Here is a 26,360-nt window from a genome sequence, read left to right as displayed (position 1 = left end):
TCCAAACCCTGACCATTGAAGTGCCTTTCCAGTCTTTCCTTCTACCCATCACACATCTGTGTTTGTATGCATAATTTATCTATATGTGTGTATAGGGGAAATTTTATAAGGGAGTCAGAGATTTAACTGGTAGATTTACATGTCAATAGTTCATTATTGTTCACCTGTAGCTATTTATCCAGAATAAATATAATTCTTGAACAGCGGGTAAATGGCTCATGATTTTTTGTGAACTACGTGCAATCACTTGTTGAGGGAGTCCAATCACTTTGAGTATGCCTTGTATAATTTCATGAGATGTGGGCTGGATCCCACAACTTTCTGACTCAGAAGAATTTGGCAAGTCACTCACTTGATAGCATTCTTGTCTCTGATTCATAGATTGAACACTTAGCATTCAGCAAGATGTTTATTTGTTGAAACAGTTTATGACCACGTGTATTATTCTGGTTATTTCAGATGTTACATTACTCTAGCTCAGGCACTTGGAATGAATATGGGAGGAGCTCCTGCTGGGCCCGCAGGGACAGGCAAGACGGAAACTACCAAAGATATGGGCAGGTGCCTTGGGAAGTATGTGGTGGTCTTCAACTGCTCAGATCAAATGGACTTCAGGGGACTTGGGAGAATTTTTAAAGGTGACCGTTCAACTCAGAGAATTGTTTCCATGCTCTGTTAAATTGATTTTGCTTAGATTTGTCTATTAAAATTTAAGGCAGCAATCGAAAATGCCACTATTTGGAATGCAACTATTTTTCTGTTAGCTTTTTCAAATAATTATTACACATTTTTCTCCTTATTGAGTTCTTTGCCTCCCTGCATCATGCACTATGCAAGGTGAAGAATGCTGGTGAATAACTTATCGGCCTTGGCTCATTCTTTACTCATATTGCCCACTAGATGGCCACTAACAAGCAACTAATTTATTTTGCGATCGACAAAAGCTTGTGATCCTTCTGTGATCAATGAAACCTTGTTTTGTTTGTATTGATCAAAGTATTGATCTTTTAATAGAATTTAAATGATTAACATTGTACACCAAAAACGGGCATGCACTTTTTTTTGCCCATGTGACAGTCATTAAGTATATCACTTTTGAGTATTGTATTTTTAGAACTAAATAGCACAATACTTATTTTGTAAATGTGGCAAAGTTGAATGTTTTTGAGCATTGCCTGCACAAAACTCAATCTGTCATATATACATTTTTTTAGCAACTCAACCTAACTATTTTTTTATGCGTAAGCCCATATTTTTCTTCACACTTAGGGATTAATTTGGTTTTGTTTTGTGAAGATTTCAATAATAAAGATAATGAATGCAGGTGCAGTAAGGAGTGAAAAGATATTAGGATAGCAGGAAAGTGGAGTTGAGGACAAAAATGATCAAATGGCAGAATAGTAGCCTGCGACTGCTCCGAATTCATATTTTAACTGACATTTTATTCAGGTACATTTTCTGATATGTTAAAATGTGCGATCTGCTTGCATTTTAGCACAGAGTTTTGTAGCTAATTGCAAATGGTCAAATACACATTCTAACAACCTTTGCAAAATAAGTTGAAAACAATCAGTTTTTGATACGTTAATTCTGTGTCGAAGAAGATACAAAATAATTAGTGCTAATACACGTGTAGTTCATATACTTTCATGGAGCCTGGAGCTTGCCTTTAGGAAACTGCAGCAATTTTGTTATGTCTATTATGATTAATTTGTAAATTTATATTCATGAAATAAGAGATTAGCAGAATGTTTGCTGCATGTCCACTTTGATAATTAGTCATAAGTAGCTTTTAATATGAAAGGAAGTGGATATCCTCAGTGTTTTTACACTGTCTGTCAGCTTTGTTCAACAACTGTTATAAAATGTAATCATTTATTATTTACCTTTTAATAGGCCTAGCACAGTCTGGATCCTGGGGTTGCTTTGATGAATTCAATCGTATTGATCTACCAGTTCTCTCAGTTGCTGCTCAGCAGATTGCTGTAGTACTGACATGCAAAAAGGAACGGAAAAAGAATTTCATCTTCACAGATGGAGATTCTGTAGAAATGAATGCTGAATTTGGAATTTTCCTCACTATGGTAAATCCAGTTAATTAAAAATGTAAAAGGAAGAAAACTGTGCTAATGCACTTTATGAAAAGACATCTTGCTCATTTTATTATCTGATGCAATTAGCTAGAGTATCACTTCACATTTGATCATTATATTGTATGGGGCTAACTTGGCCTTGTACAGACTTCCAAGAACACTTGCAGCATTTAAGAATAAGCATTGACTAAGTCATTTTTCAATTTGATTGCATAAGAATATAAGATATAGGAGCAGAATTAGGTCATTCATCCCGTTGAATATGCGCCACCATTCGATCATGGCGCCTTGTCCCTAATCTTTGATGTCTTTGCTATTCATGAACATATCTATTTCTGTCCTAAAGACACTTGATGACTTAGTCTTTACAGCTGTCTGTGGCAGTGAGTTTAATACATTCACCACCCTCTGACTGAAGAAATTCCTCTTCATCTCAGGGTTCCAAAGGAAATCCCCTTCTCTCTGAGGCAGTACCTTCTGGTCCTACTCTCTCTGACTAGTGGAAACATCTTCTCCACTTCCACTCTATCCAGGCCTCTCAATATTCTGTAAAATTCATTCAGATCTATACTCATCCTTCTAATCTCGATTGAGTACAGATCCAGAGTCCTCAGTTGCTCTTCATATGATAAGCTTTTCATTTCTGGGATCATACCTGTAAACTTCCTCTGGACCTCCTGCAACCTTCCTTAGATACAGAGCCTAAAACTACTCAACATAGTTCAAATGTAGTCTGACCAGAGCCTTATGCAGCCTCAGCAGTACATCCTTGCTTTTGTATTTTAGTCCTCTTGAAATGAATGCTAACATTGCAATTGCCTTCCTGACTGCCAAATGAACCTGCATATTAACCTGATGATAGCTGCAAAAGTCAATTTTGTCTCCAATCTTTAACCAGTGATGGCAAAATGGAATTTGATGGATTCACGGGTACAGGAAGCAGAGTGTAAAAAGTGTACTGCTTTGGTATATGTGAAGATGGAGACTGTAAGAGCCAACAGGGCATTGCTGTTCTCAGCTGATGGGAGAATGAAGTTTACCGCTGAAACACAAGCAGTATGGCTGAGGGTGGCAGAGGAGGTCAGCATTGCACACCTGGATTCCTTACCATGATTGATGTAATTACATAAATAGGGTTGGAGATGTAAATAAAATGACTTAGCTTACACACAGTGTCCTTATCTATCTCGGTTTGCTGATGAGACACGGATGGGAGGAGGCTGACAAGTGGCTGTGAAAGGGTATTGATAGATTAAGTGAGTGGAAAAAATATGGCAGACATAAATAATGTGGAGGGATTGATGCTATCCACTTTGGAAAATAAAATAGGAAACATTTTTAAATGTTATGCAAGTGGGACGCATTGACATTCAAAGGGATCCAGGTGTCCTTGTAAGTGAGTGGCAATGAAAACATGCATGTACAGCAAGCAGTTGAGAAAACCTATTATGTTAGCCTTTAGTACAATTAACTTGAATTAGAAAAATCAAGAAGTCTTATTGCAATTGTATTGATCCTAAGTGAGACCACGTTGGAGTACTTTTCAGACTCTTTACCTAAAAAACCCACTAACTTGTTTTTAACAAACACCTTTAATGTCCCAAGGGCTCTGCAAGAACACTATAAAACAAGATTTGAAAGTGAACAGCATAAGAGTGCATTAGTGTGGAAAAGCTGGGTTGTAAGGAACTTCAAAAACAAGGAAAGAGAGGCAGAAAGGCAAAGAGATTGAGTGAAATAATTACAAAATTTAGAGAATAGGCAGCTAATGACATAGCTACAAATGGCAGAACAGTTATACTTGACAATCCCCAACAGGGGGTTGCAAATACCTTGGAGGTTTGTCCGTAGGCAACAGATATCCATGAAGGGAGCAGTTTGAGCTGGATTCTTCCCTTTAAATATTCAATGGGCTTCATATTTTTCTGCTGTCAATCATCAAATTGATATGTTACCTAGTTTAGTCATAATAATACTCAGTAGAAAGTCTCTCCTAGGTGAATTATCAGATTTTTAATAAATACTCTTAAGCCTGTGTCTCTAAATTGATAGAACCCTGGGTATGCTGGACGTCAAGAGCTACCTGAGAATCTGAAAATCAACTTCCGGTCTGTTGCAATGATGGTACCGGATCGTCAGATCATCATTCGTGTTAAGCTTGCCAGTTGTGGATTTATTGACAACATAACACTGGCCAGGAAGTTTTTCACCCTCTACAAATTGTGTGAGGAACAGCTCTCTAAACAGGTTTGTGCATTGCAATTCTAACATGCTCAATCTTGCTGTGTGGGTCAGGTGAACTGGACATGCTCAATCTTGCTGTGTGGGTCAGGTGAACTGGACATGCTAAATTGCCCATTGTGTTAGGTGCATTTGTCAGAGGGAAATGGATCTGCGTGAGTTACTCTTCGGAGGGTCGGTGTAGACTGGTTGGGCCGAAGGGCCTGTTTTCCCACTGTAGGGAATCTAATCTAATTGTTCATTACCGCTTTAATCAAATAAATATTGCAGTTTATTGCATTGTATTGTGAGTATGCATATATCGTATTCTAATTCATTGGTCATTTTTTTCTCTCCATGTTGGAGGAGTATCTTCTATTGTACATTTGTGACCTGCTGTTACGCATTCCAACTGTGCTTTTGAAAATGTAATTGTTTATCGGATAATGGCATCTCTGGCTGGGTGAGCATTCGTTGTCTGTCCTGATGGCTCAGAGGGCAGTTAAGAGTTTACCACATTTCTGTGGGGCCTGGAGTCATGTGTCAGGCAGACCAGGAGGAAGTGAGGACTGCAGATGCTGGAGATCAGAGTCGAGAGTTTGGTGCTGGAAAAGCACAGCAGGTCAGGCAGCATCCGAGGAGCAGGAAAATTGATGTTTCGGCCATAAGCCTTTCATCAGGAATAATCAGGAATTCCTGATGAAGGGTTTATGCCCAAAACGTCGATTCTCTTGCTCCTCAAATGCTGCCAGACCTGCTGTGCTTTTCCAGCATCACACTCTCGATGCAGGACAGACCAGGTAAGGATAGCACATTTCCTCCATTAAAGGACATTTGTGAAATGGATAGATTTTTGCAACAGTTGACAATGATGACATAGTTACCATTATCAAACCGTTTATTCCAAATCATTGCAGAGTATAAATTGCACCATCTTTTCCCCATGGTGGGATTCAAATCCATGTCCCCAGAGCATTAGCACAGGCATTGGATTACTAGACTAGTGGCATTTCCACAACATGCAGCAATTTCCAATGTGTGGGCATACAAGCAGAGACTATACCTCCTTTACCATCTACTTGGTGGTCCACTCCTAACCTCTGGCCTGTCCATCCAGGTCCCTTTCCTCCACTGTCAGAGGTCTACCAGCCTTGACCCAAAGATGTCACCACCACTCCCCAACACCTACTTGGATGCAGCTACAGTGATGGCCAGTTCTGCTCGGACCAAAGAGCTGCCAGCTATTTGATTGATTAGCTCTGCTTGCTGGTAGGACTTCCTCCCCCGATGAGGGCACAGCTGGCCCAGCTAGGGCTCACTAACAATCCAGAGACTGTTAAATTTCTGCTGGGCAAACTGGAGAAGATGGGGAGGGGGAAGCCTGGCTTCCCACACCTCCTCCCTCACTTCCCTCCAAGGCCCCAAGGGATCCTTCCATATCCGCCACAAGTTCACCTGTACCTCCACACACATCATCTATTGCATCCGCTGCACCCGATGTGGCCTCCTCTACATTGGGGAGACGGGCTGCTTACTTGCGGAACGCTTCAGAGAACACCTCAGGGACACCCGGACCAACCAACCCAACCACCCCGTGGCTCAACACTTTAACTCTCCCTCCCACTCCACTGAGGACATGCAGGTCCTTGGACTCCTCCACCGGCAGAACATAACAACACGACGGCTGGAGGAGGAGCGCCTCATCTTCCGCCTGGGAACCCTCCAACCACAAGGGATGAACTCAGATTTCTCCAGTTTCCTCATTTCCCCTCCCCCCACCTTGTCTCAGTTGGTTCCCTCAACTCAGCCCCGCCCTCCCAACCTGCAATCTTCTTCCTGACCTCTCCGTCCCCATCCCACTCTGGCCTATCACCCTCACCTTGACCTCCTTCCACCTATCACATCTCCATCGCCCCTCCCCCAAATCCCTCCTCCCTACCTTTTATCTTAGCCTGCTTGGCACACTCTTCTCATTCCTGATGAAGGGCTTATGCCCGAAACGTCAAATTTCCTATTCCTTGGATGCTGCCTAACCTGCTGTGCTTTAACCAGCAACACATTTTCAACGGAAGCCTGGCTTCCGCCAGTATTTCTGCCACAAGGGTTTGAACCCTGGGGGCAACATAAAATTCCACCCATACTTTCTACTCAATAAAATCCTTTTGTTGTTAGACTTCTATTGATTCACTCTTGCATTTTGTGTTTTGTGGAAAAAAGAGCACCAATCAGTTAAATCCTGTCTACCTTTTAAAAATGCACACAATATACCTGATACTTATAGAAGAAAAGAAAACTGGTTCTTTGAAAACTTTATTTGGCAGGATGGCGGGCAGAACCACCCCCACCCTCCAACCCCTGCCAACAAAATATAGTAAGGCGAGAGTCCAGACTCTAACCTTTATATTGATTTCAAGGCAAATTTAAGGTGTTGTGTTCCAGATGCCATTAAATTGGTCCACCACTAGACTTGAAGCAAACTGCACTTTAGTTTTACAGCACATTGGAAATACAAACCAAAGGATGAATTGACATAATGCTAACTCTATTGAAATACTTAACAAGATAATAATATGGTTTAACCACTAATCATCAACTGTTCCAGTGAAGGGAGCATTCCATAAACACACCCTTGGCAAGGCAATTTCACAAAACAGTTTTATTCTCACATGCTGATTTCTCACTCTAACAGCAGAGAGACAGAGCCAGCCAGGAGAAAACTTCCCACTAACTGAAAGCAAAACTAAAAATCCTCCTGGGTCCATATGAGCACTGACTCTGCCCACTCATGTTCCTTTTGTCTGATTTTTAAACAAATTTAAAACTATTTACTGTTTACCATGGAGCAGACATCTCGAAAACAGGGTGGCAACATCGCTCTGCAAGAGGAACAGGACAGAACACATCTCTTAAAGAGCATAGTCTCATCACAGAATGGAGGAGGAGGAGGTTACGAGGGTTAAATGTTCCTTGGTCCTGTGCCTATTTATTTAATCACCTTCACCCAGCAGGGAATGGCATCTGAATGAACTGCAGATTAAAGAATTATTAATACAGCATTATAGTTCTGATTCAGACTTACCTTCCATAGGTGTGCAGCTCTCCTTTGAGTTCATTGTAGGTGAATTTACCCATAAATACAAACACTAAGTAAAAGATTTCACCATGTATCCTGACTAGGTGCATTATGATTTTGGCCTACGTAACATCCTGTCAGTCCTGCGGACACTCGGAGCTGCAAAACGAGCCAATCCCAATGATTCTGAGTCGACCATTGTTATGCGTGTACTTCGTGATATGAACCTCTCCAAGCTGGTAAGTCACATTGTCCGTCTGTTTGGCACATCACAAAAAACCAACACAATCCAGAACTGACCTTCACTGTGTTCGTGTTTTTCAGAATTTAATTGATTTCTGAAAATGTCAGAACAAAAGCATTGTAAAATATGGAAAAATACTGACATTTTCTTACATTTAAATATGTGAACCGAAATATCTTCAAATTTGTTCATCCATAAAAATAAAAGGTATCATTGTGGTGCAAAAATGATGCTTTGTGATCAGTATTTTGACAGTTCATCAGGAACAAGAAGCAAAGCTGACAGTAACTAAATAGATTGAGTTTTGAAGAAGGATCAATGGCTTAAAACATTAACTTTGTTTCTCTCCCCAAAGATGTTGTGTGACCTGCTGAGTTTTTCTAGCATCTTTTGTTCTCTTCCCAGATTTCCAGCATTTGCAATACTTTGCTTTTGAAATAATGAATTTACTTTTTCTTCTTCCCAGAAGTATTTTTGAAAGTATTTCTATGTTGAGTAGTGAGTTGAAAAACATTACGATATAAAATTCAAACTAAAAGACTTCATAATATTTTCAAATGTGATTACGATGTCAAAATATTCCATTTTTCCTAGATTGATGAAGATGAACCACTTTTCCTGAGTCTAATTGAAGATCTTTTCCCTGGAATTCACCTAGACAAAGCAGGGTATCCACAGCTGGAAGCTGCCATAGACAAACAAGTAAATGAGAGATAAACCTCACTATTTGGTCAATGTCACATATGAAATATAATTTTAACAGTTTTGATCAAACCATGGTAACTATAAATTGGCAAAATGGTGATCTAATTCCACCATTCTTAGAAATGCAAAATTAAATAAGCTAACTAGAGAATGAGAATGAGAATGAACAGAATCTGTTATGATTATGTTATTTATCATTATTATGTTTGGTATAATTGTTGACTTAATAGATCCTGAGACTTGCTCAGCCAGTCTAGATCAGGGCTGCTTATCTATCTCAATGCTGTATTCCCACATTAACCTCATATCCTTTGCTATCATTATGAACTAGAAATCAACAGTCTCTCTCTTGAACTTACCTAATGTTGAAAATTCCTTGGCCTTCTGGGAGATTCACCATCTTCTCAGTGAAGGTGTTCCTCCTCATTTAAATCCTAAATGGCTTGTCTTTTATTGTGAAACTGTGTCCCCTGATTCTAGACCACAATCAGGAAAAATGTCCTTTTTGCAAATACTCTGTCTATCCATTTAAGATTTCTGAATGTTTCTGTGAGGTCGCCTCTCATTTATCTAAATTCCAAACATTACAGGACCAGTCCGCTTAACGGTTTCTTCATTACACAGACTCTTCATCACTGGATTCAGTCAGGTGAACTTCCATTGCATTCTGTCAACTGTCGTAAAACCATAAGATGTAGGAGCTGAAGAAGGCTTTTCAAGTCTGCTCTGCCATTCCATGAGATCATGACTGATCGAATAATCCTGAACTCCACTTTTCTGCCTTTTTTTCAACAATGCTCAATTCTCTTACTGATTAAAAATCTTGAATATAAAAAAAATGGCCTAATCTCTACAGCCCTCTGTGACAAAAAAAAATTTCCACAGATTCGCAAGTCTCTGGGAAAAGAAATTCAGCCTCATTACTGATTTATGTAGAAGAACCCTTCCCACAAGACTGTGCACTCTGGGGGAATTCAGCAAAGGGTTACTTGACCCGAAAAGTTAACTCTGCTTTCTCTCCGCTGATGCTGCCAGACCTGCTGAGTTTTTCCAGCAACTTTTGTTTTTGTTGTTGCCGATGTCATCTAGTCTTGGACTCCTTTACAGAGGGAAACAACCACTCTGCCTCTACCCTGTCAAGCCACGTAGGAATCTTATATGTTTCAATGAGGGTATCTCTCATTCTTCTAAACTGAAGAATGACCACAGGCCCAACTGATTCAACTTGTCCTCATAAGAAATCCCTCCATGTCAATGATCAGCTGAGTGAATGTTCTCTGAACTACCTACAATGCTAGTATATTTTTCCTTAGATAAAGGATCCAAAAAGGTTTAGAGTAGTCCAGATGTGGTCTGACTAGAACCTTGTACGGTTTTAGCAAGAGTTTCCTTTGTTTTACTCCATTCCTTTTTAATTAAAAGTCAACATTCTATTTGCCTTTCCATTACCTGCTCAAGAATCCTAATATATTTGTCAGGTAAGATTTCCCCTCAATGAAGCTATGCTGACTCTTAATCAATTTATCGTTATATATGTGTGTATATTAAAATGCTCTGCTATTACATCCACTTTCCCAATGACAGATGTTAACTGGTCTCCAGTTACCTCTTTTCCTTCCCGATTTGAGTAGAAGTGTTGCATTGGTAGTGTTTCAATCATCATGCACTTTTCCAGAATCTAAGAATTATTAGATTAGTACTATCAATGCATCCACTATCTCTGCAACTGCTTCCTTTAAAATCCTGGGATGCATCCCATCAGGTCTCCACATGTATTAACCTTAAGCCCCATTATTTTCCCAGTACCTTTTCTTATTTACCTCCTCCTCCTACCTCACAACCCCCTCTTTTGACTCTTGGTTCCATAGGGCATACAACTGTTCAACACAGGAACGGGCCCTTCGGCTCAAACATAATGCCTTGTGCCAAACATAATGCCAAATAAAACGAATCCCTTCTGCCTGCCCTTGGCCTATATCCCTCCAATCCTTGCATATTCATATGCTTATCTAAAAGTCACTTAATTGCCCTTTGGGTATCTGCCTCAACCACAACGCCTGGCAGGGTGTTCCAGATCCATGCCACTCTCTCTGTAAAAAACTTGCCCCTCATATCTCCTTTGAACTTTCCCTTTCTCACCTTAAATGCATGCGTCCTAGTAATAAATATTTCAACTTTGAGAAAAGGATTCTGACCACCAACCCTATTTATGCATCCCATAATTTTATACACTTCTATCGAGTCTCCCCTCAGCCTCCACCGCTCCGGGGAAAACAACTCGAGGTTTTCTAGTCTATCCTTTTAGCTCGTACCCTCTAATCCAGCTAACATCCTGGTAAACCTCTTCTGCACCTTCTCCAAATCCTCCACACACTTCCTGTAATGTGGTGACCAGAATTGACCACAATACTGTAAGTGTGGCCTAACCAAAATCTTATAAAGCTGTAATGAGACATCCTGACTCTTGTACTCAGTTCTTTGACCAATAAAGGCAAGCATGCCATACACCTTCTTTACCACCCTATCTACGTATGTGGCCACTTTCAGGGAGCTATGGACGTGAACCCCAAGATCTTTCTGCATATCAATGCTATTCAGAGTCATTTCATTAACTTTTCCTTAACACAAGATCTCCCAAAGTGCAGCACCTCACACTTATTTGGATTAAACTCCATCTGCTATTTCTTCACCCATATCCGCAACTGATCTATATCCTGCTGTATCCTTGCACAACCTTCTACAATATCCACAACTCCACCGGTCTTAGTATCATCTGCAAACTTATTAACCCATCTACATTTTCATCTTAGTCATTTATATATATATATATAAAAAAATAAATATCCACACAAACAGCAGAGATCCTGTACGGATGCCTGAAGAACACCACTAGTCACAGATCCCCGACCAGAAAAACACCCTTCCACCACTACCCTCTGTCTTCCATGGGGATGCAAATTCTGAATCCACACAGCCAAGTCACCATGCATCGTAATCTTCTGGATGGCTCTACCATGAGGACCTTGTCAAAAGCCTTACCCAAGTCCATGTAAACACCATCTTCTGCTCTACCCTCATCGGAAACCTGATTGTTTAATAGCTTTAGAATGTATGAGTGCCTTCTGCTGTGAAGACTTATGTAAAGCATGTATTCAACTCCTCTGGCACTTCCTTGTTCCCCATTATTAATTGCCCAGCCTCCATAATGGCTATAAGAAAGTACCCATTAACCTCTATTTGCATTGTTAATTCATTTATTTTGTTCCAACTACTTTGTACATTTAAATAAAGAGCCATTAATGTTGCCATTTTACCATTTTTCCCTCTTTGATAATACTTGCTGACTTTTCTTTGTTATTTCTGCACACTTTCCCTTCCTGCCCTGGTCTGGGTATCATTACCTTCTTAGTTGACCTGTAATGCTGCCATATATATCCTTGTGCAATTTAAGCAGTTTTTTACCTATTCCTTTCCAGTGACCTCACAACCTACTGCTCCCTATTTAGTCCAAAGCTCCCTCTAAAGGCCTAGCCATTTGGAATAACCAGGACACTGGTCCCAGCACAGTCTAAGTGATACCCATCCCAGTGGAACAGCTCCCTTCCATGCCAGTGCTGGTGCCAGTGCCCATGAGCTAAAAAACATTTCACTCATGCCAATCTTTGAGCCATACATTTAACTATCTCACTTTAATTAGCTGATTCCAGTTTGCCCATGGCTCGGATTGTAATCATTATGTTATTACCTCGCATATTATATTTTTTATTTAGCTCCTGATTGTTCATACTCTTTCTGCAGAACCCCCTTTCTGGTCCTATCAAATGCCATTAGTATCTGTCCTCCCACATCCAAGTTTCTCTCCAGTCTGGAAGAGATGTCTTTAATTCTAGCACTGGACAAGCCTCAGGACTAATGTTCAGAGCTGCAGAGAACATATTTATCCCCCTCAATATTCTTTCCGCTATCGCTATTTTCTCCTCTCACCTCAATGACTCTCTGTACCAAGATGCTGTGATTAGTTTGCTCATCCTCCCTGCAGTCCCCGCTTCCATCCACACTGCTTGCAAGCTTGTTGTAACTATTAGACAACTGCAGGGGTTGAGGCTCCTTGAACACTACCCCTTGGGTTCTTGCACCTGCTTCACACACGATAACACCTTCCAATTCCTGATCACAGAGCAAACCTAAATTACCTTGACTGAGGGATGTGGCTGTTCTCTGGAGCAAAGTGTCCAAGTAACTTCCCCTTCCCTGTTGCACAATGGCAGCAGCTTGCACTACAGTTTCTCAACTCAGATCTGAAGTTCCTGGAGCTGTAAGCACAGGTATATGTGTCCTGCATCAATTTGGTGTCCAGTAGCTTCCACATGTTGCTGCAGGAACACATCACCTGTCCGTCACGGTATTGAATGTAATTTATTTATTAATTTAGTGCTCTCGTATCTCTGCATTTTTTAACATTCTATTGTAAATTTTTTTAATACAATATCAATCTTGTACTTAACAACCTCTTTTTGAGAAAAAGAGGAATAATAAAGATTAGAGACATTAATGCGAATTAAAGACCTTACTCTTGCTATAAATATGAGAAATGCACACTAACCCTATTCACCAGTCAACTGTCTTCCCTGCATTTGCTTCATACTATGATTTGTGGTGTCTCTTCGTTCTTGATTTCACTTCAGGCAGGTCTCTCAATATGCCCTTTATCCTTTGCTGCTCCTCTTTTGCTCTTGGCAATTTGCTTCTTGCATTAAATCTGACTTAAAGCACCTCTATCCCCCTCTGCGCCAAATTCCCATTTTGAACCAAATTCCTGGATGTTCTCGCTCAGTCTCTGGTTCACTCAAGTGAAGTCTCCCTCACATTGACTGCACCACATGCTGACAAGTGGCTTGCCTTTTGGCAGGTATATCCTTCTTTAGGCAAGAGGACCAGAATTGCATGCAACACTCCACATTCCAGTGTTCTAAACAAGACTCATTTATTCTCATCAGCAAATCATTTTGCAAAGAAGGCCAAAATACAATTTGTCTTCAGAATTGCTTGCTCATCTGCATGCTAGCTTTCTGTGATTTGGAAACAAGGATACCTAGATCCCTTTGGACGTCAACACTTTTCAATCTCTCACCAAATCCAAATACAGCACATACATTGCTCACCCTTATTGTTCCTTCTGGTGTCATTCTCAAAAAAGTTTCAAATTGTCAGACACGACTTCCCTTTCATAAATCCATGTTGACTCTGTCAAATCAGACAATTCCTTTCTGCATATTCAGTAAATATCCATAATTAATTCCTTTTACTCACCTACTTTGTGACCAGACCATGAGGTCGTGACAGTAATTTGCTTTGTAATCATTGTGTTAAGGGTCAGGTGAAGGGTGATGGAGACAAGGAAGGCAGAGTGCCAGAAGAGGGAATGATGTTTATTATGGACAGGATTAGCTGCATATAATCTCCACATTAGCATCACTTTTAAAAGTTCTATGGTTTAAAAAATAGTTATTTTAACTATTAGTATGATAACATTTGTACAGTTTACATATAAAAGTAGAAATGGATCACATTGTCTTGGGATAAAATGGGAACGGTAGTTGAACTGTCTCCTAATTTCTCCTTACTCCTCATTATCCATTTTCCAAATAGTTATCTTTTATGTGTATTTAGACATTCATTCTGGTAATGGTATTTGTCAAGAACTCAGGTCATACTGCCAAATTTATATTATGATAGGGACCAGTAACACTTTTTAAAAAAAGAATGCAGAAGTGGGAGGTCCCAGTTGCCTACAAAGAAAATAAAGCCACAAGATCCCATAGTTTTGAACAGTAAAGTCTGTTGTTAAAATATTAGAACAGTAATACAATCTGCTATATTTATAGGTTGTATGTATATGAACGTTATTTTCTAGCTATGAGACGTAATCTGAGATAAACATATTAACAGGTAAAATGTGGATGAATGGTCTACAGAGCATGTTGAAGAGCTGAGCCTGTCAAGGCATACCCCACAGATTTCTCAGCAACTTTAGTTAGTGACACTTTGGCTCAGCAAATCTCTATAAAACTTGGTAAAAGATTGGAATTATTCACTTTTGAAATTTTATCAGTTGGTACAAATGTTATCATACTAATAGTTACAATAATTATATATTTTAAATCATAGCCTCTCCATCACAAACTCACTGAGCAACTGCACACTTTCTGTTTGTTCACTCTCTCACGCTGGACCGCATTCTCCTGGATTCGGGAAACTGTACTCCAGCAGTTTCAACTTCTCTGCAGTCAGTAAGCTTCACCAGCTCTGCATTTCGTTAGCTCGAACCGTGCTCAGCTGCACAGTGCAAATACTGCCATAGGCTCCCTTCACCCTCCAGCTCAGCTGGACTGTAATATTAATGGCTCACCTTGGTCTGAGTCCTGATAGCTTCCAATACTTTTATGAAGCCTTATTCACCAACACACAGCTGCACATATACTGCCCCTCCAGACTTCTACTGAGTCCTTAGTGCTTAGAGCCTGCTACATCAGCATGTTTTTGAGTTGGCGCCTTTTCTTCATGCACCTATGAACCTAAATGTCTAGCAGTGGAGAGGTAGCAGAGTCGAGAGTGTGCTGCTGGGAAAACAGCAGGTTAGGCAGCATCCGAGGAGCAGGAGAATCTACGTTTCGGACATAAGCCCTTAATCAGGAATGAAGCTTGTGAGCCAAGGGGGCTGAGAGATAAATGGGAGAAGGGGGGTGGTGGGCTGGGGGGCAAGATAGTTGATAGTGCGATAGGTAGGTGAAGGTGGGGTAATGGTGATAGGTTGGAGAAGGCTTACACCCAAAACGTTGATTCTCCTGCTCCTCGGATGCAGCCTGACCTGCTGTTTTCCCAGCAGCACACTCTCAACTCTGATACGCCAGCATCTGCAGTCCTCACTTTCTCCTAGTGGAAAGGTAGCAACCTTCCCTTCTGTCTGCCTCTGTACAATTCTGTAAAATTGACTTATCAGTAATCTTTGAACTATTCTGAGCTCGCAACAAACTCACCCTTATATCTAGCAATGATCGAATTTAGCAACTCAATGGTGAAATGTAGCAACTCCTTGGAATTGTGTGTCCCCAGTGTGTTACTGTCGGAGCGATTTCCCCTGACAGGGAAAGAAAACTCAGGAGACAAGCAGAACTCAGGCAAGTGGAAGTTTATTCACACAGAAACCAGTTAAAGCAGGAAAAAAGGCCAAAGGATCTTCCCTGAATCTGGCCTCAACATAGAAATTCAGTTATTTGCTTCACCTTTAGCTCAGCTCAGAAGATAGATCAATGGCACACTCTAAATGGCAGTATTTTTATACATTTCTGTTTTACAATGAACATATACAACGTGGTTACAGCCCTTCCCTTCTAATCCATACACCCAATCTGGTAAAACACCTAATCAATGATGAGCCTCCCTATGGCCAGCCTCAGGGTCCCATGACCTCATGGTGTTTTCCAGGCACTTTAATCTGTAGTCCTTGGGATCCTTCTATGCATCCTATTCATTCGCATTCCAAAGTCATTGACTGTACTCCCTCACATCTTTCAGGCTGGCTTATCTCTTAAGGACAACTTGAATTCTATTATTCACTGCATTGCATTCAATTATTTCCCTTACATTTCCCATTGTCTTAATTATATATATAAAAATACACAAGACAGTTAATTGTAACGAATTCTCTAAGATTTGTAATATTGATTTCTGTTCTTAAGTTAAGGCTAGATTTAGCTGTTTCTATTCTTAGTATTTTGTGATTAATTGCTGTGAACAACCTATTTTGTCCAGGACAAATGAGGGTACTTCCTAAAGCTAATTAACTTTCACATGTAGGCATAAATGTTTTAGTTAGATATATCTATATTTATGTTAGAGAACCTCTAACTAAAAACTATTGCTTAATATTTCAGAGTAATTAAGAAACAACTGTTTACTACAAAATAGCTAGCTGTTGTTCTGGTGGCTAATTAGGGAGTTAGTATGCTATATCTTGCATCTGGTGTTTATCCATTTAGTGGCATAATCATTCATTCATTCGTGAGCTGAGAATATTTGCTTGTTTGCCTTGTATGCATGTTCTTATCATAACTGTCCAGGATGGTTGCTGCTCAAGACCCCCTTTACTGGCTTTGGAATAGTTTTAATCAAAGGTTTTCTTTATTTAAAGGCTAGGACAGACTGTTAGTCTCATTTATCTCCTTTCAGCCATCTTGTGCTTTAATGTAATGCTGGGTTATCTTTTTTGTTGGCCATTTTGTGTGAGCAGACATGGGCCATTTTGTTATAAGCAGGTACAGCTCACCCCTACAACTACAATTCACAGATTGCTAGATACTACATCAATCAAAGGAATGCAAAATAAAAGGAATGAATTGTGCATTTTAGAAATGCAAGTTGTTGATCCATCAATATGAAAAATAAACATTATTTGGTCATTATTATACTGTTGATTCGAGAAGCTTTTTGTGTACAAATTGGCTACTATGTTCCTTCACGATACCAGCTGATGGTACTATTAAACAAGTCTGATCCACTGGCTTGTTAGATCATATGTTTATTTTTATATAGTTGATTAAAGTGGTGGCCTGGCACTGAAATATATTCACAAAAGGCTGCAGATTTTTTTTAACAATGTGTTTGTTACAATAAACAATAAATAGACAAAGTTAGAAGTTCTTAATGCAAACCTAAAAACTAAGTTTCAAATTGTTCCCCAACATTTAATGCAGAGTATCAATGTGGAAGAAATATCATTCCTCTCACATCTTTTTAAGTCTCTTTACTTAACTGACACTATGCAGTGTATTTTTCTTGAAATTACAGATCCAATTTTATGGTTTCTTTCCAACTCTGTTGGTATGAATCTTTGACAATTCTGATGATCTGAACTTTCCTGGTTCTAATTACTTGAAGACAGTAAACCACTTCTGATGTAGTGACTGGTTTCCTTAAATTAAACTGGAAGAAAACATTGTTTCCCACTCTACGATCAATATTCTTCCTTCTGAACTGAAATCAAAGCAAAACAAATTGCCTTAATGTGTTAACAATGCCTGTAATGAGTCCAACCATAAGTCATAGGAGCAGAAGTAGCCCTTTCAGCCAATCAAATCTGCTCAACCATTCCACAAGATCACGGCTGATCTGATAGTCTTCTTTCTTTTCTCTATGACACTTGATTCTCTTACTGGTTAAATATCTGTCTGTCTCAGCCTTGGAAATAATTACTGACCCAGTCCTCTGGGATAAAGCGTTCCACAGAAAATGTTCCTCATCATCTCTGTCTTAAATGGGCTACTCCTTACTCTTAAGATTCTGCCCTCTGATCCTGGAATCTCACACAAGGGGAAATAACTTCTCTGCATCGACCCTGTCAAGTCCCTAAGAATCTTGTATGTTTTTATAAGGTTCCAAATCATTCTTCTAAATGCAGTGCAGGACTAATCTACTCAAACTTTCCTCATGAGACAGTCTTTCCACATGCATGATCAACTTCTTTGGACTGCCTGCAGTCCTAGGATATTTTCCCTTACATAATGGGTCCAAAACTGTTCACAGTATTAGAGCCGTGGTCTAACTAGTACCTTGTAAAGTTTTAACAAAATCTCCTTGGTCTGTTACTCCATTCCCTTGGAAATAAAAGCCAACATTCCAATTCCCTTTGCCATCACCTCCTGAACTAAGATTCTCCCTTTTTTGTGGTTCACGGACAAAGACTGCTAGTTCCCTATGTTCTTAGCTTTCTGCAGTTCTTCTCTAATTTAATAATAGTCACCTCCTCTATTCTTCCTGCCAATGTACACAACATTACATTTTCCCACATCATATTCCATTTGCCAAATTTTTGTCTGTATCCCTGTGTAGAATTTTTGAATCATCCTTATTATTTGTTTTTCCCACCAATTTTTGTGTTATCTGCAAACTTGGCTATAATATATGCACTTTCTTTATCCAAGTTATTAATATATATTACAAACAAGTGTGGCCCCAACATTTACCCCTGTTGAATTCCACAAGAATACAGGTTGCCATTCTGAAAATAGCCCTCTTTTTCCAATCCTCTGTCTTCTATTAATTATGATTTGGAAGTGCCAGTGTTGGGCTGGGGTGGACAAAGTTAAAAATCACACAACACCAGGTTATAGTCCAACAGGTTTATTTGGAAGTACAAGCTTTTGGAACATCGTTCCTTCATCATGTAGTTAGTGAAGTAGGATCATATGATACATAATTTATAGCAAAAGATCATAGTAACATACAACTAATCTAATATATTGAACAAACCTAGATTGCTGTTAAGTCTTTCATCTTTTAGAGTTGCAGGTTTCAATTCATTAATATGTTAACCTGGTGTTGTGTGATTTCTAGACAGCATGTCTCAGTTAGACAGCCCTCTACCCATGCTAACAGACGACATCCAATAATATGGACTTCTGCTAAGTAATCTAATGTATGGTGCCTTATCAAACACCTTCTGAAACTCCAACTGCATTCGATCCACTGCTTCCCTTTATCTATCTTGTTTGTTACCTTCACAAAGTTTTGCAGTAAATTTGTCAGGAATGATTGCCCTTTCATGAAACCATACTGACTGTTTGATCACATTATCTATTTCTAGAATGTTCTACCATTCCATCTCTTACAGGCTCTGACATATTCCCAGTAACAAGCATTAAGCTAAGTGACATATAGTTAACTTTTTTATGTTCCCTTTCCATTTTAAGAAAAGATGTTATGTTTGCAATTCTCTCATCCTCTGGTAATTTTAAGTCATACAGTCACAGAGATGTACAGCACGGTAAAAGACCCTTTGGTCCAACTCATCCATGCCCACCAGATATCCTAAATTAATCTAGTTCCATTTGCCAGCATTTGGCACGTATCCCTCATATTCATATACTCCTAAAGATGCCTTTTGAATGTTGTAATTGTAGCAGCCTCCATCACTTCCTCTGGCAGCTCATTCCATACACACGCCACCCACTGCATGGAAATGTTGCCCCTTAGGTCCCTTTTAAATCTTTCCCCTCTCACCTTAAACCTATGCCCTCTAGTTTTGGACTCCCCTGTTCCCGGAAAAAGATCTTGGCTATTTACCCAATTCATACTCTTCATGATTTTATAAACATATGTAAGGTCACCCCTCAGCCTTCGATGCTCCAGGGAATATAGCTTCAGCCTACCCAACCTCTCACTATAGCTCAAACCTTCCAACCATGGCAACATCCTTGTAAATTTTTTCTCATCTCTTTCAAGTTTCACAGCATTCTTCCTATAGCAAGGAGACCAGAATTGAATGCATGTTCCAAAAGTTGCCTAACCAATATCCTGTACAGCCACAATATGAATGCCCAACTCCAATATTCAATGCACTGGCCAATAAAGGCAAGCATACCAAACACCACCTTCACTTTCCTATCCACCTGCAACTCTACTTTCAATGAACTATGAAGCTGCACTCCAAGGTTCAGCAGCACTCCACAGTACCTTACTATTAAGAGGCCCTGATTTGCCTTTCCAAAATGCAGCATCTCACACTTATCTAAGTTAAACTTCATCTGCCATTCCTCAGCTCATTGGCCCATCTGATCAAAATCCCATTGTACTCTGAGGTAACTGTTTTTTGCTGTCCACTACACCTTCAATTTTGATGTCATCTATAAACTTATTAACCGTACCGCCTATGTTCACATCCATATCATTTATATAAATGATGAAAAGCAATGGACTCAACACCAACCCTTGTGGCACAGCACTAGCCACAGACGTCCAGTTTGGAAAGCAACCCTCCACCACGACCATCTGTCTTCTGCCTTTAAGCCAGTTAAAATAGTTAGTTCTCCCTGTATTCCATGTGAACTAAAGTTGCTAACCAGTCTACCATGAGGAACCTTGTTCAAAGCCTTACTGAAGTCCATATAAATCATGTCCACCACTATACCCTCCTCAATCCACTTCGTTACTTCTTCAATATGGACATTTTTCAACCTGTCACTATTTATTTCCCCATGTTGTCTATCTTCCATGTCTTTCTCCACAATAAACACTGATGCGAAATACTCGTTTAGTGTATCTCCCATCTCCTGCGGTTCCACACATCGACAGCCTTGCTGATCTTTAAGGGGCCCTAATCTCTCACTAGTTACCCTTTTGTCCTTAATGTATTTATAAAATCCCTTTGGATTCTCCTTAAGCCTATTTGCCAAAGCTATCTCCTATTGCCTTTTTGCCCTCCTGAATTTCCTCTTAAGTGTACTCCTATAACCTTTGTACTCTTCTAAGGATTTACTTGCTCTCTGCTGTCTATACCTGACATACGCTCACATCTTTTTATTGACAAAAACCTCAATTTCCCTGGTCATCCAGCATTCCCTACACCAATCAGCCTTGCCTTTCACCCTAACAGGAACATACTATCTCTAGACTCCCGTTATCTCATTTTTGAAGGCGATTTTCCAGCTGCTCCTTTAACTGCGAACATCTGGCCCAACCACCTTTTGAAAGTTCTTGCTTAATACCCTCAAAACTGGCATTTGTCCAATTTTGAGCTTTAACTTTTAGATCCGGTCTATTCTTTTCCATTACTATTTTAAAACAAATAGAATTATGGTTGCTGGCCCCAAAGTGCTCCCCCACTGACACCTCAGTCACCAGTCCTGCCTTATTTCCCAAAAATAGGTCAAGTAGGTAGTTACACAGACTGAATCAGAAAATTTTCCTTGTACACACTTCATAAATTCCTCTCCATCCAAGCCCTTAACACTATGGCAGTCCCAGTCTATGTTTGGAAAGTTAAAATCCCCAACATAACCATCCTATTATACTTACAGATAACTGAAATGTCTTTACAAATTTGTTTCTCAATTTTCTGTGGATTATTAGGGAGGTCTATAGGACAATCACAAGAAAGTGAACATCCCTTTCTTATTTCTCAGTTCCACCCAAATAACTTCACTGGACGTGACCTAAGGATTCCTGGATGATTATTACCAGTGAATCCACTATCTCTTTAACTACTTCACAGAATAATAGAATCAATCACTTTGTTTAATATCTTAGGTGTATCCCATCTGGTCCAGGCGATTTATTGGTCTTTTAGCTCATTTCTTTCCCTAGTACATCTTCTCTCATGATGGTTACAGTATTTATTTCCTTTTGCCACTTGATTATGTAGTAACTTTGGGATGCTATTAATGTCTGCTACTGTGAAGACTGATGCAAAGTATTTACTCAACTCCTCTGTCCTTTCCTAGTTCCCCGTTAATATTTCCCCAGCCTCGTTCTCTCAGATGCCTATGTCCACTTTGTCTTTGCTCTTCCTTTTTATATATTTAAAGAAGTTTACTTTTTCGTTTATTTTTATTAGTCACCTTTTCTTGGTTTCTACACTTTTCCACACTAACATCTTCTCCATTATTACCACAGGTGTCTGCTAGGTACATGACTGAAGCCATATCTTCCTGGAGCTGATATTTCAGTCACTGTTCAAATTGACTTCCTGACCTTTTAAGCAGAAAACTTTCACCGAATTGACCCAAATCTATCCACTTTTATTTAAAAATTCAAGCCCCCTCTTCCGCGCCCCCCTCCAAAAAAAATCCCCCTTTTGTCTCAGAATGCTATATTCCAACAGCACAACTTCATTAGTGCTTCATTGGCTGTACAGTACTTTAAGACATTTGGTGTAAAGCACTATATAAATGCCGATTTTCTTTATGAAGAAGGCACAAAGGATTGATTCATGACTCTGTTCAGAGCTTCGACTGTGATCTTGTATTTGGTCTCTGTCCTGCAGTAATGGCTATGACTGAAGTTGAGAGAGATTGTTAATATTTATGTATCACATTGGAGTTTGAATTGATAGAAGTGCAGTAATTAGAACAAGTAATGTTTATGTTCTGGACTTTAGCAGCAGTGTAAATTTAAAATGACTCTGATTCCTTAACTAGTACATTGTTGATTAGTAAAATAAAAGTATATAGAGTTCATTATTGTCTTTGTAAGTCTAAAATATTCAGAATATGTTTTATTTTGTTCAGGTTGAAGAAGCTGGACTTGTTAGTCATCCTCCTTGGAAACTTAAAGTTATTCAGCTGTTTGAGACACAGAGGGTTAGGCACGGTATGATGACTCTTGGACCCAGTGGAGCTGGTAAAACCACCTGTATTCATACATTGATGAAAGCCATGACAGGTGAGGTGGAAAGGAATCAAGAGCTCATTATGTCTTTCAGTCACTCTTATCGCTGTATCAAATTTGTTTAAATTGGAGCATTGAGTGTATTGGAAATATGGGGCTTAAAATTTTGACTGGAAGGTAAGACTTGAATCCTCAAATGTCCTCGGACCAAATTTACGATGAGGGACAGAATTTGATGCTGATTGATGGATTGAGAAAAGAATTTAGGGGTAGGGGTTGTTGAATGATATGGTAACACAGTGTAAAGACTTCAGATTTGATATCTAAGTGTCCAGTTATCCTTGAGTCAGAGAAATAGTGTGATGGCAGTGCAGCTAGCAAGTGGCTGGAAGGTAATTTTAATAATTTTGCATGTAATTGAAAATGCAGGAGGTGGAAAGATAACAGGTTGGAGCATATGTTGTGACTTGGTGATTTTGGAAGAGGGGATATGAGCCTGGGTAGTCAAGAGTGAGGTGAAAATTAGGATTAACTGTGAAGGTGAAGCAAATCAAGAATCACTGAAAGGAAGATGAAATTAGATTACATTCCCTACAGTGTGGAAGCAGGCCCTTCGGCCCAAAAAGTCCACACCGACCCTCTGAAGAGTAACCCACCCAGACCTAGTTCCCTCTGACTAATGCACCTAACACTATGGGCAATTTTAGCATGTCCAATTCACCTGACCTGCACATCTTCAGACTGTGGGAGGAAACCAGAGTACCCAGAGGAAATCCACATAGTGCAAACTCCACACAGACAGTTACGCAAGGCTGGAATTGAACCTAGGACCCTGGTGCTATGAGGTAGCAGTGCTAGCCACTGAGCCACAGTGCTGCCCCCTGGTGGCATGAAGAATCTACATAGAACCGGGATGAACTCATTCAAGAGAGGGCTGAGCACCATTCATTCACAAGTGCAATTTTTTTTTTGAAGATGAGGGCACCTTTGGAGGATGGACCCCTGTTAAGATTGCTAAAGTGTGGAACAGATTACAGATGCACTTACTTGCACCTCCAGCAAAAAAAAAGTCTGCCTTCAATAAGGGGAGCATATGGAAACAGATAATTATAGCCACGTGGAATAATTTGAGAGGTTGGGCTGGTCATCTTTGGAAAGGAAGAATCTGAGAAGAGATTTGGTTGATGTGTATGAGAGGCTGAGATACAGTGTACATGACAAACAATTTTGTAGAAGAGAAGGTAGTAAGTAGAGTGCTTGGATTTGAGGCAGAAGTTGAGAAAAATTTTATCCAGGAGAGTGGTATATTCAGTGTGGAAAATGTGATGGAGGCAGAAATCCCTATAATATTTAAAAAGTGTATTTGAAACTCTGTAATGTACAGGATTACAGACCAGGAGCTGGTAAGTGTGATCAGGATGGATATCTATTTCTCATCCAGCACAGACATCCTGGCCCATTTTCTATTTTTGTCTGTGTTTTTCTTAAAGAAATTGGGAGTATGAGATAGGGGCCAGAGATGGACAATAGTTTCAGGCATGAATAATGCATACAGAGTGGCTGGGAAACAGGGGGAGAAGGAATCAGAAGGCTCTCATTGTATCCTTCTCAAACTTTGTCATCAAATATTCTTTGACAAGCCATTTATAGAATCAGAAGAAGGAATTAAACGTTAAAATTAAATTGTAATCCATTAAAATTTTAATTGCATTACATTTAGGATTCTGATAATAGTGTGTGAGGTTTTATTTGTAATGAATGCAAGTTTTGTGACTGATGTGTGCTTGTAGAATTCAAGTACAGAGCGTGCTGAATATGATTTTCCATCCATTAAAATCAATGATTGGGAAATTGACCAAACAACAGGACTACAATACCTGTATTCTGAATATATACTTCTGTTGCCTGAAGTTCTGCTTGTAAGTTCTCCCCTGAATGAAAATACGCCAATAAGTGACAAAATGCAAAGCAGTTTCTGGATTGGTAATATTATCTCCATTATGTCTTATTTTTCGCAGACTGTGGTGAACCACACCGTGAGATGAGAATGAATCCGAAAGCAATTACTGCCCCTCAGATGTTTGGCCGACTTGATGTAGCCACAAATGACTGGACAGATGGCATTTTTTCAACTCTGTGGAGAAAAACTCTCAGAGCAAAGAAGGGTAATTAAGCAATCATCTAACAACAATGTGATGCAGAATGACCACTGCAGTACCAAACTGTACCACAACCATTCAACCATTTTGCAAAACAGTGAAACTACTTGGCTATCTTCTGAACATAACAGAACAGTACAGCACAATACAGATCCTTTGGCCCTCAATGCTGTGCCAGCCTTTTATCCTATTCTAAAATCAGACTGACCTACATACTGTTCATTGTACTATCTTCCATGTGCCCATCCAAGAATCGCTTAAATGCGGATCAAAAGTGTGGTGCTGATAAAGCACAGCCAGTCAGGCAGCATCTGAGGAGCGAGAGAGTCGACATTTCGAGTCTGAGCTCTTCGTCAGGCTGTGCTTTTCTAGCATCACACTTTTTGACTCTGATCTCCAGCAGCTGCAGTCCTCACTTTCTCCTAGTCGCTCAAAAGCCCTTAATATATCTGACTCTGCTACCACTGCTGACAGTGCATTCCACACACACACACACCACTCCCTGTGTAAAGAAACTACCTCTGACATCTCCCCTAAACCTTCCTCAAATAGAAATTATGACATTTTTGCTATGGGAAAAACTCTCTGGCTACCCACTCTATCTATGCCTCACAACATTTTGTCAACCTTTATCAAATTACCTCTCATCCATCTTCGTTCCATTGTGAAAAGCCCTAGCTCCCTCAATCTTTCTTCATAAGACATACCGTCCAGTCCAGGCAGCACCCTGCTAAATCTCCTCTGTACCCTAGCTAAGGCTTCCACATCTTTCCTATAATGACGCGACCAAAACTGAACACAATATTCCAAGTGTGGTCTAACCAGGGTTCTGTAGAGCTGCAGCATAACCTCGCGGCTCTTAAACTCAATCCCCCTGCTCATGAAAACTAGCACACCGAATGCCTTGTTAACAATCCTAACAATTTGGATGGCAGCTTTGAGGGATCTATAGACATGGACCCCAAGATCCATCTGCTCTTCTACAGCACTCTCACTCTCTCAGCGGAGCAGGTAAGGGCTGTTTGGCAGTGGCTGCTTGAAGGCTCGGTGACGCTTGTTTAACGGTTTAAATTTGAATATTTTTTTAATAAAAAGTGTGGAGCGGACCCGGAAGCTGGTGCAGCGCAAGCTTACCTGGGTAGGTTGTTTTCCTCTAAACGCGCGCTGGAGAGGAACCCGAGGTACTACAGCGGTAGTGCCTCCCACCCGCCTTCCTCCTCTAACCTAATAATAAGACCCGTTATGGTAAGAAGGTAAGTGCTGCATTTTGCTTATTCTAGTGTTTAGACCTAGTTTTTTTTTAAAGGTTACTTTTAGAGGGATGGCAGTGAAGGCAGTGCAGTGTTCCTCTTGCAACATGTTTGAGGTGAGGGATGCCATGGTCATCCCTGCTGATACACTTGCAGGAAGTGCACCCATTTCCAGCTCCTCCAAGACCGTGTTAGGGAACTGGAGCTGGAGTTGGATGAACTTAGGATCATTTGGGAGGCAGAGGGGGTCATAGATGGGAGCTTTAGGGAAGTAGTAACTCCAAAGATTGCAGACAGATGGGTTACAGTGAGGGGGACTGGGAGGAAGCAGCCAGTGCAGGGACCCCCTGCGGCCATTCCCCTCAAGAACAAGTATACCGTTTTGGATACTTGTGGGGGGGACGACTTACCGGGGTAAGCAACGGGGTTCAGGCCTCTGGCACAGAGCCTGTC

General features: G+C 40.1%; 1 protein-coding gene across 1 annotated transcript in view; it reads left to right on the top strand.

Moving 5' to 3' along the window:
• dnah5 (dynein, axonemal, heavy chain 5) overlaps positions 1 to 26,360 on the top strand; it is a 298,393-nt gene that overhangs the window by 115,983 nt on the left and 156,050 nt on the right. Inside the window, exons 36-42 of the mRNA XM_060825297.1 lie at positions 460 to 638; positions 1,897 to 2,084; positions 4,146 to 4,340; positions 7,491 to 7,625; positions 8,225 to 8,332; positions 22,399 to 22,552; positions 24,517 to 24,663. Coding sequence (XP_060681280.1) covers positions 460 to 638; positions 1,897 to 2,084; positions 4,146 to 4,340; positions 7,491 to 7,625; positions 8,225 to 8,332; positions 22,399 to 22,552; positions 24,517 to 24,663 — 1,106 coding nt within the window. The remainder of the gene's footprint in view (positions 1 to 459; positions 639 to 1,896; positions 2,085 to 4,145; positions 4,341 to 7,490; positions 7,626 to 8,224; positions 8,333 to 22,398; positions 22,553 to 24,516; positions 24,664 to 26,360) is intronic.

Source organism: Hemiscyllium ocellatum, chromosome 5, assembly GCF_020745735.1.
Source record: "Hemiscyllium ocellatum isolate sHemOce1 chromosome 5, sHemOce1.pat.X.cur, whole genome shotgun sequence".
Lineage (NCBI taxonomy): Eukaryota > Metazoa > Chordata > Chondrichthyes > Orectolobiformes > Hemiscylliidae > Hemiscyllium > Hemiscyllium ocellatum.
This window is presented reverse-complemented; position numbering and strand designations above follow the sequence as displayed.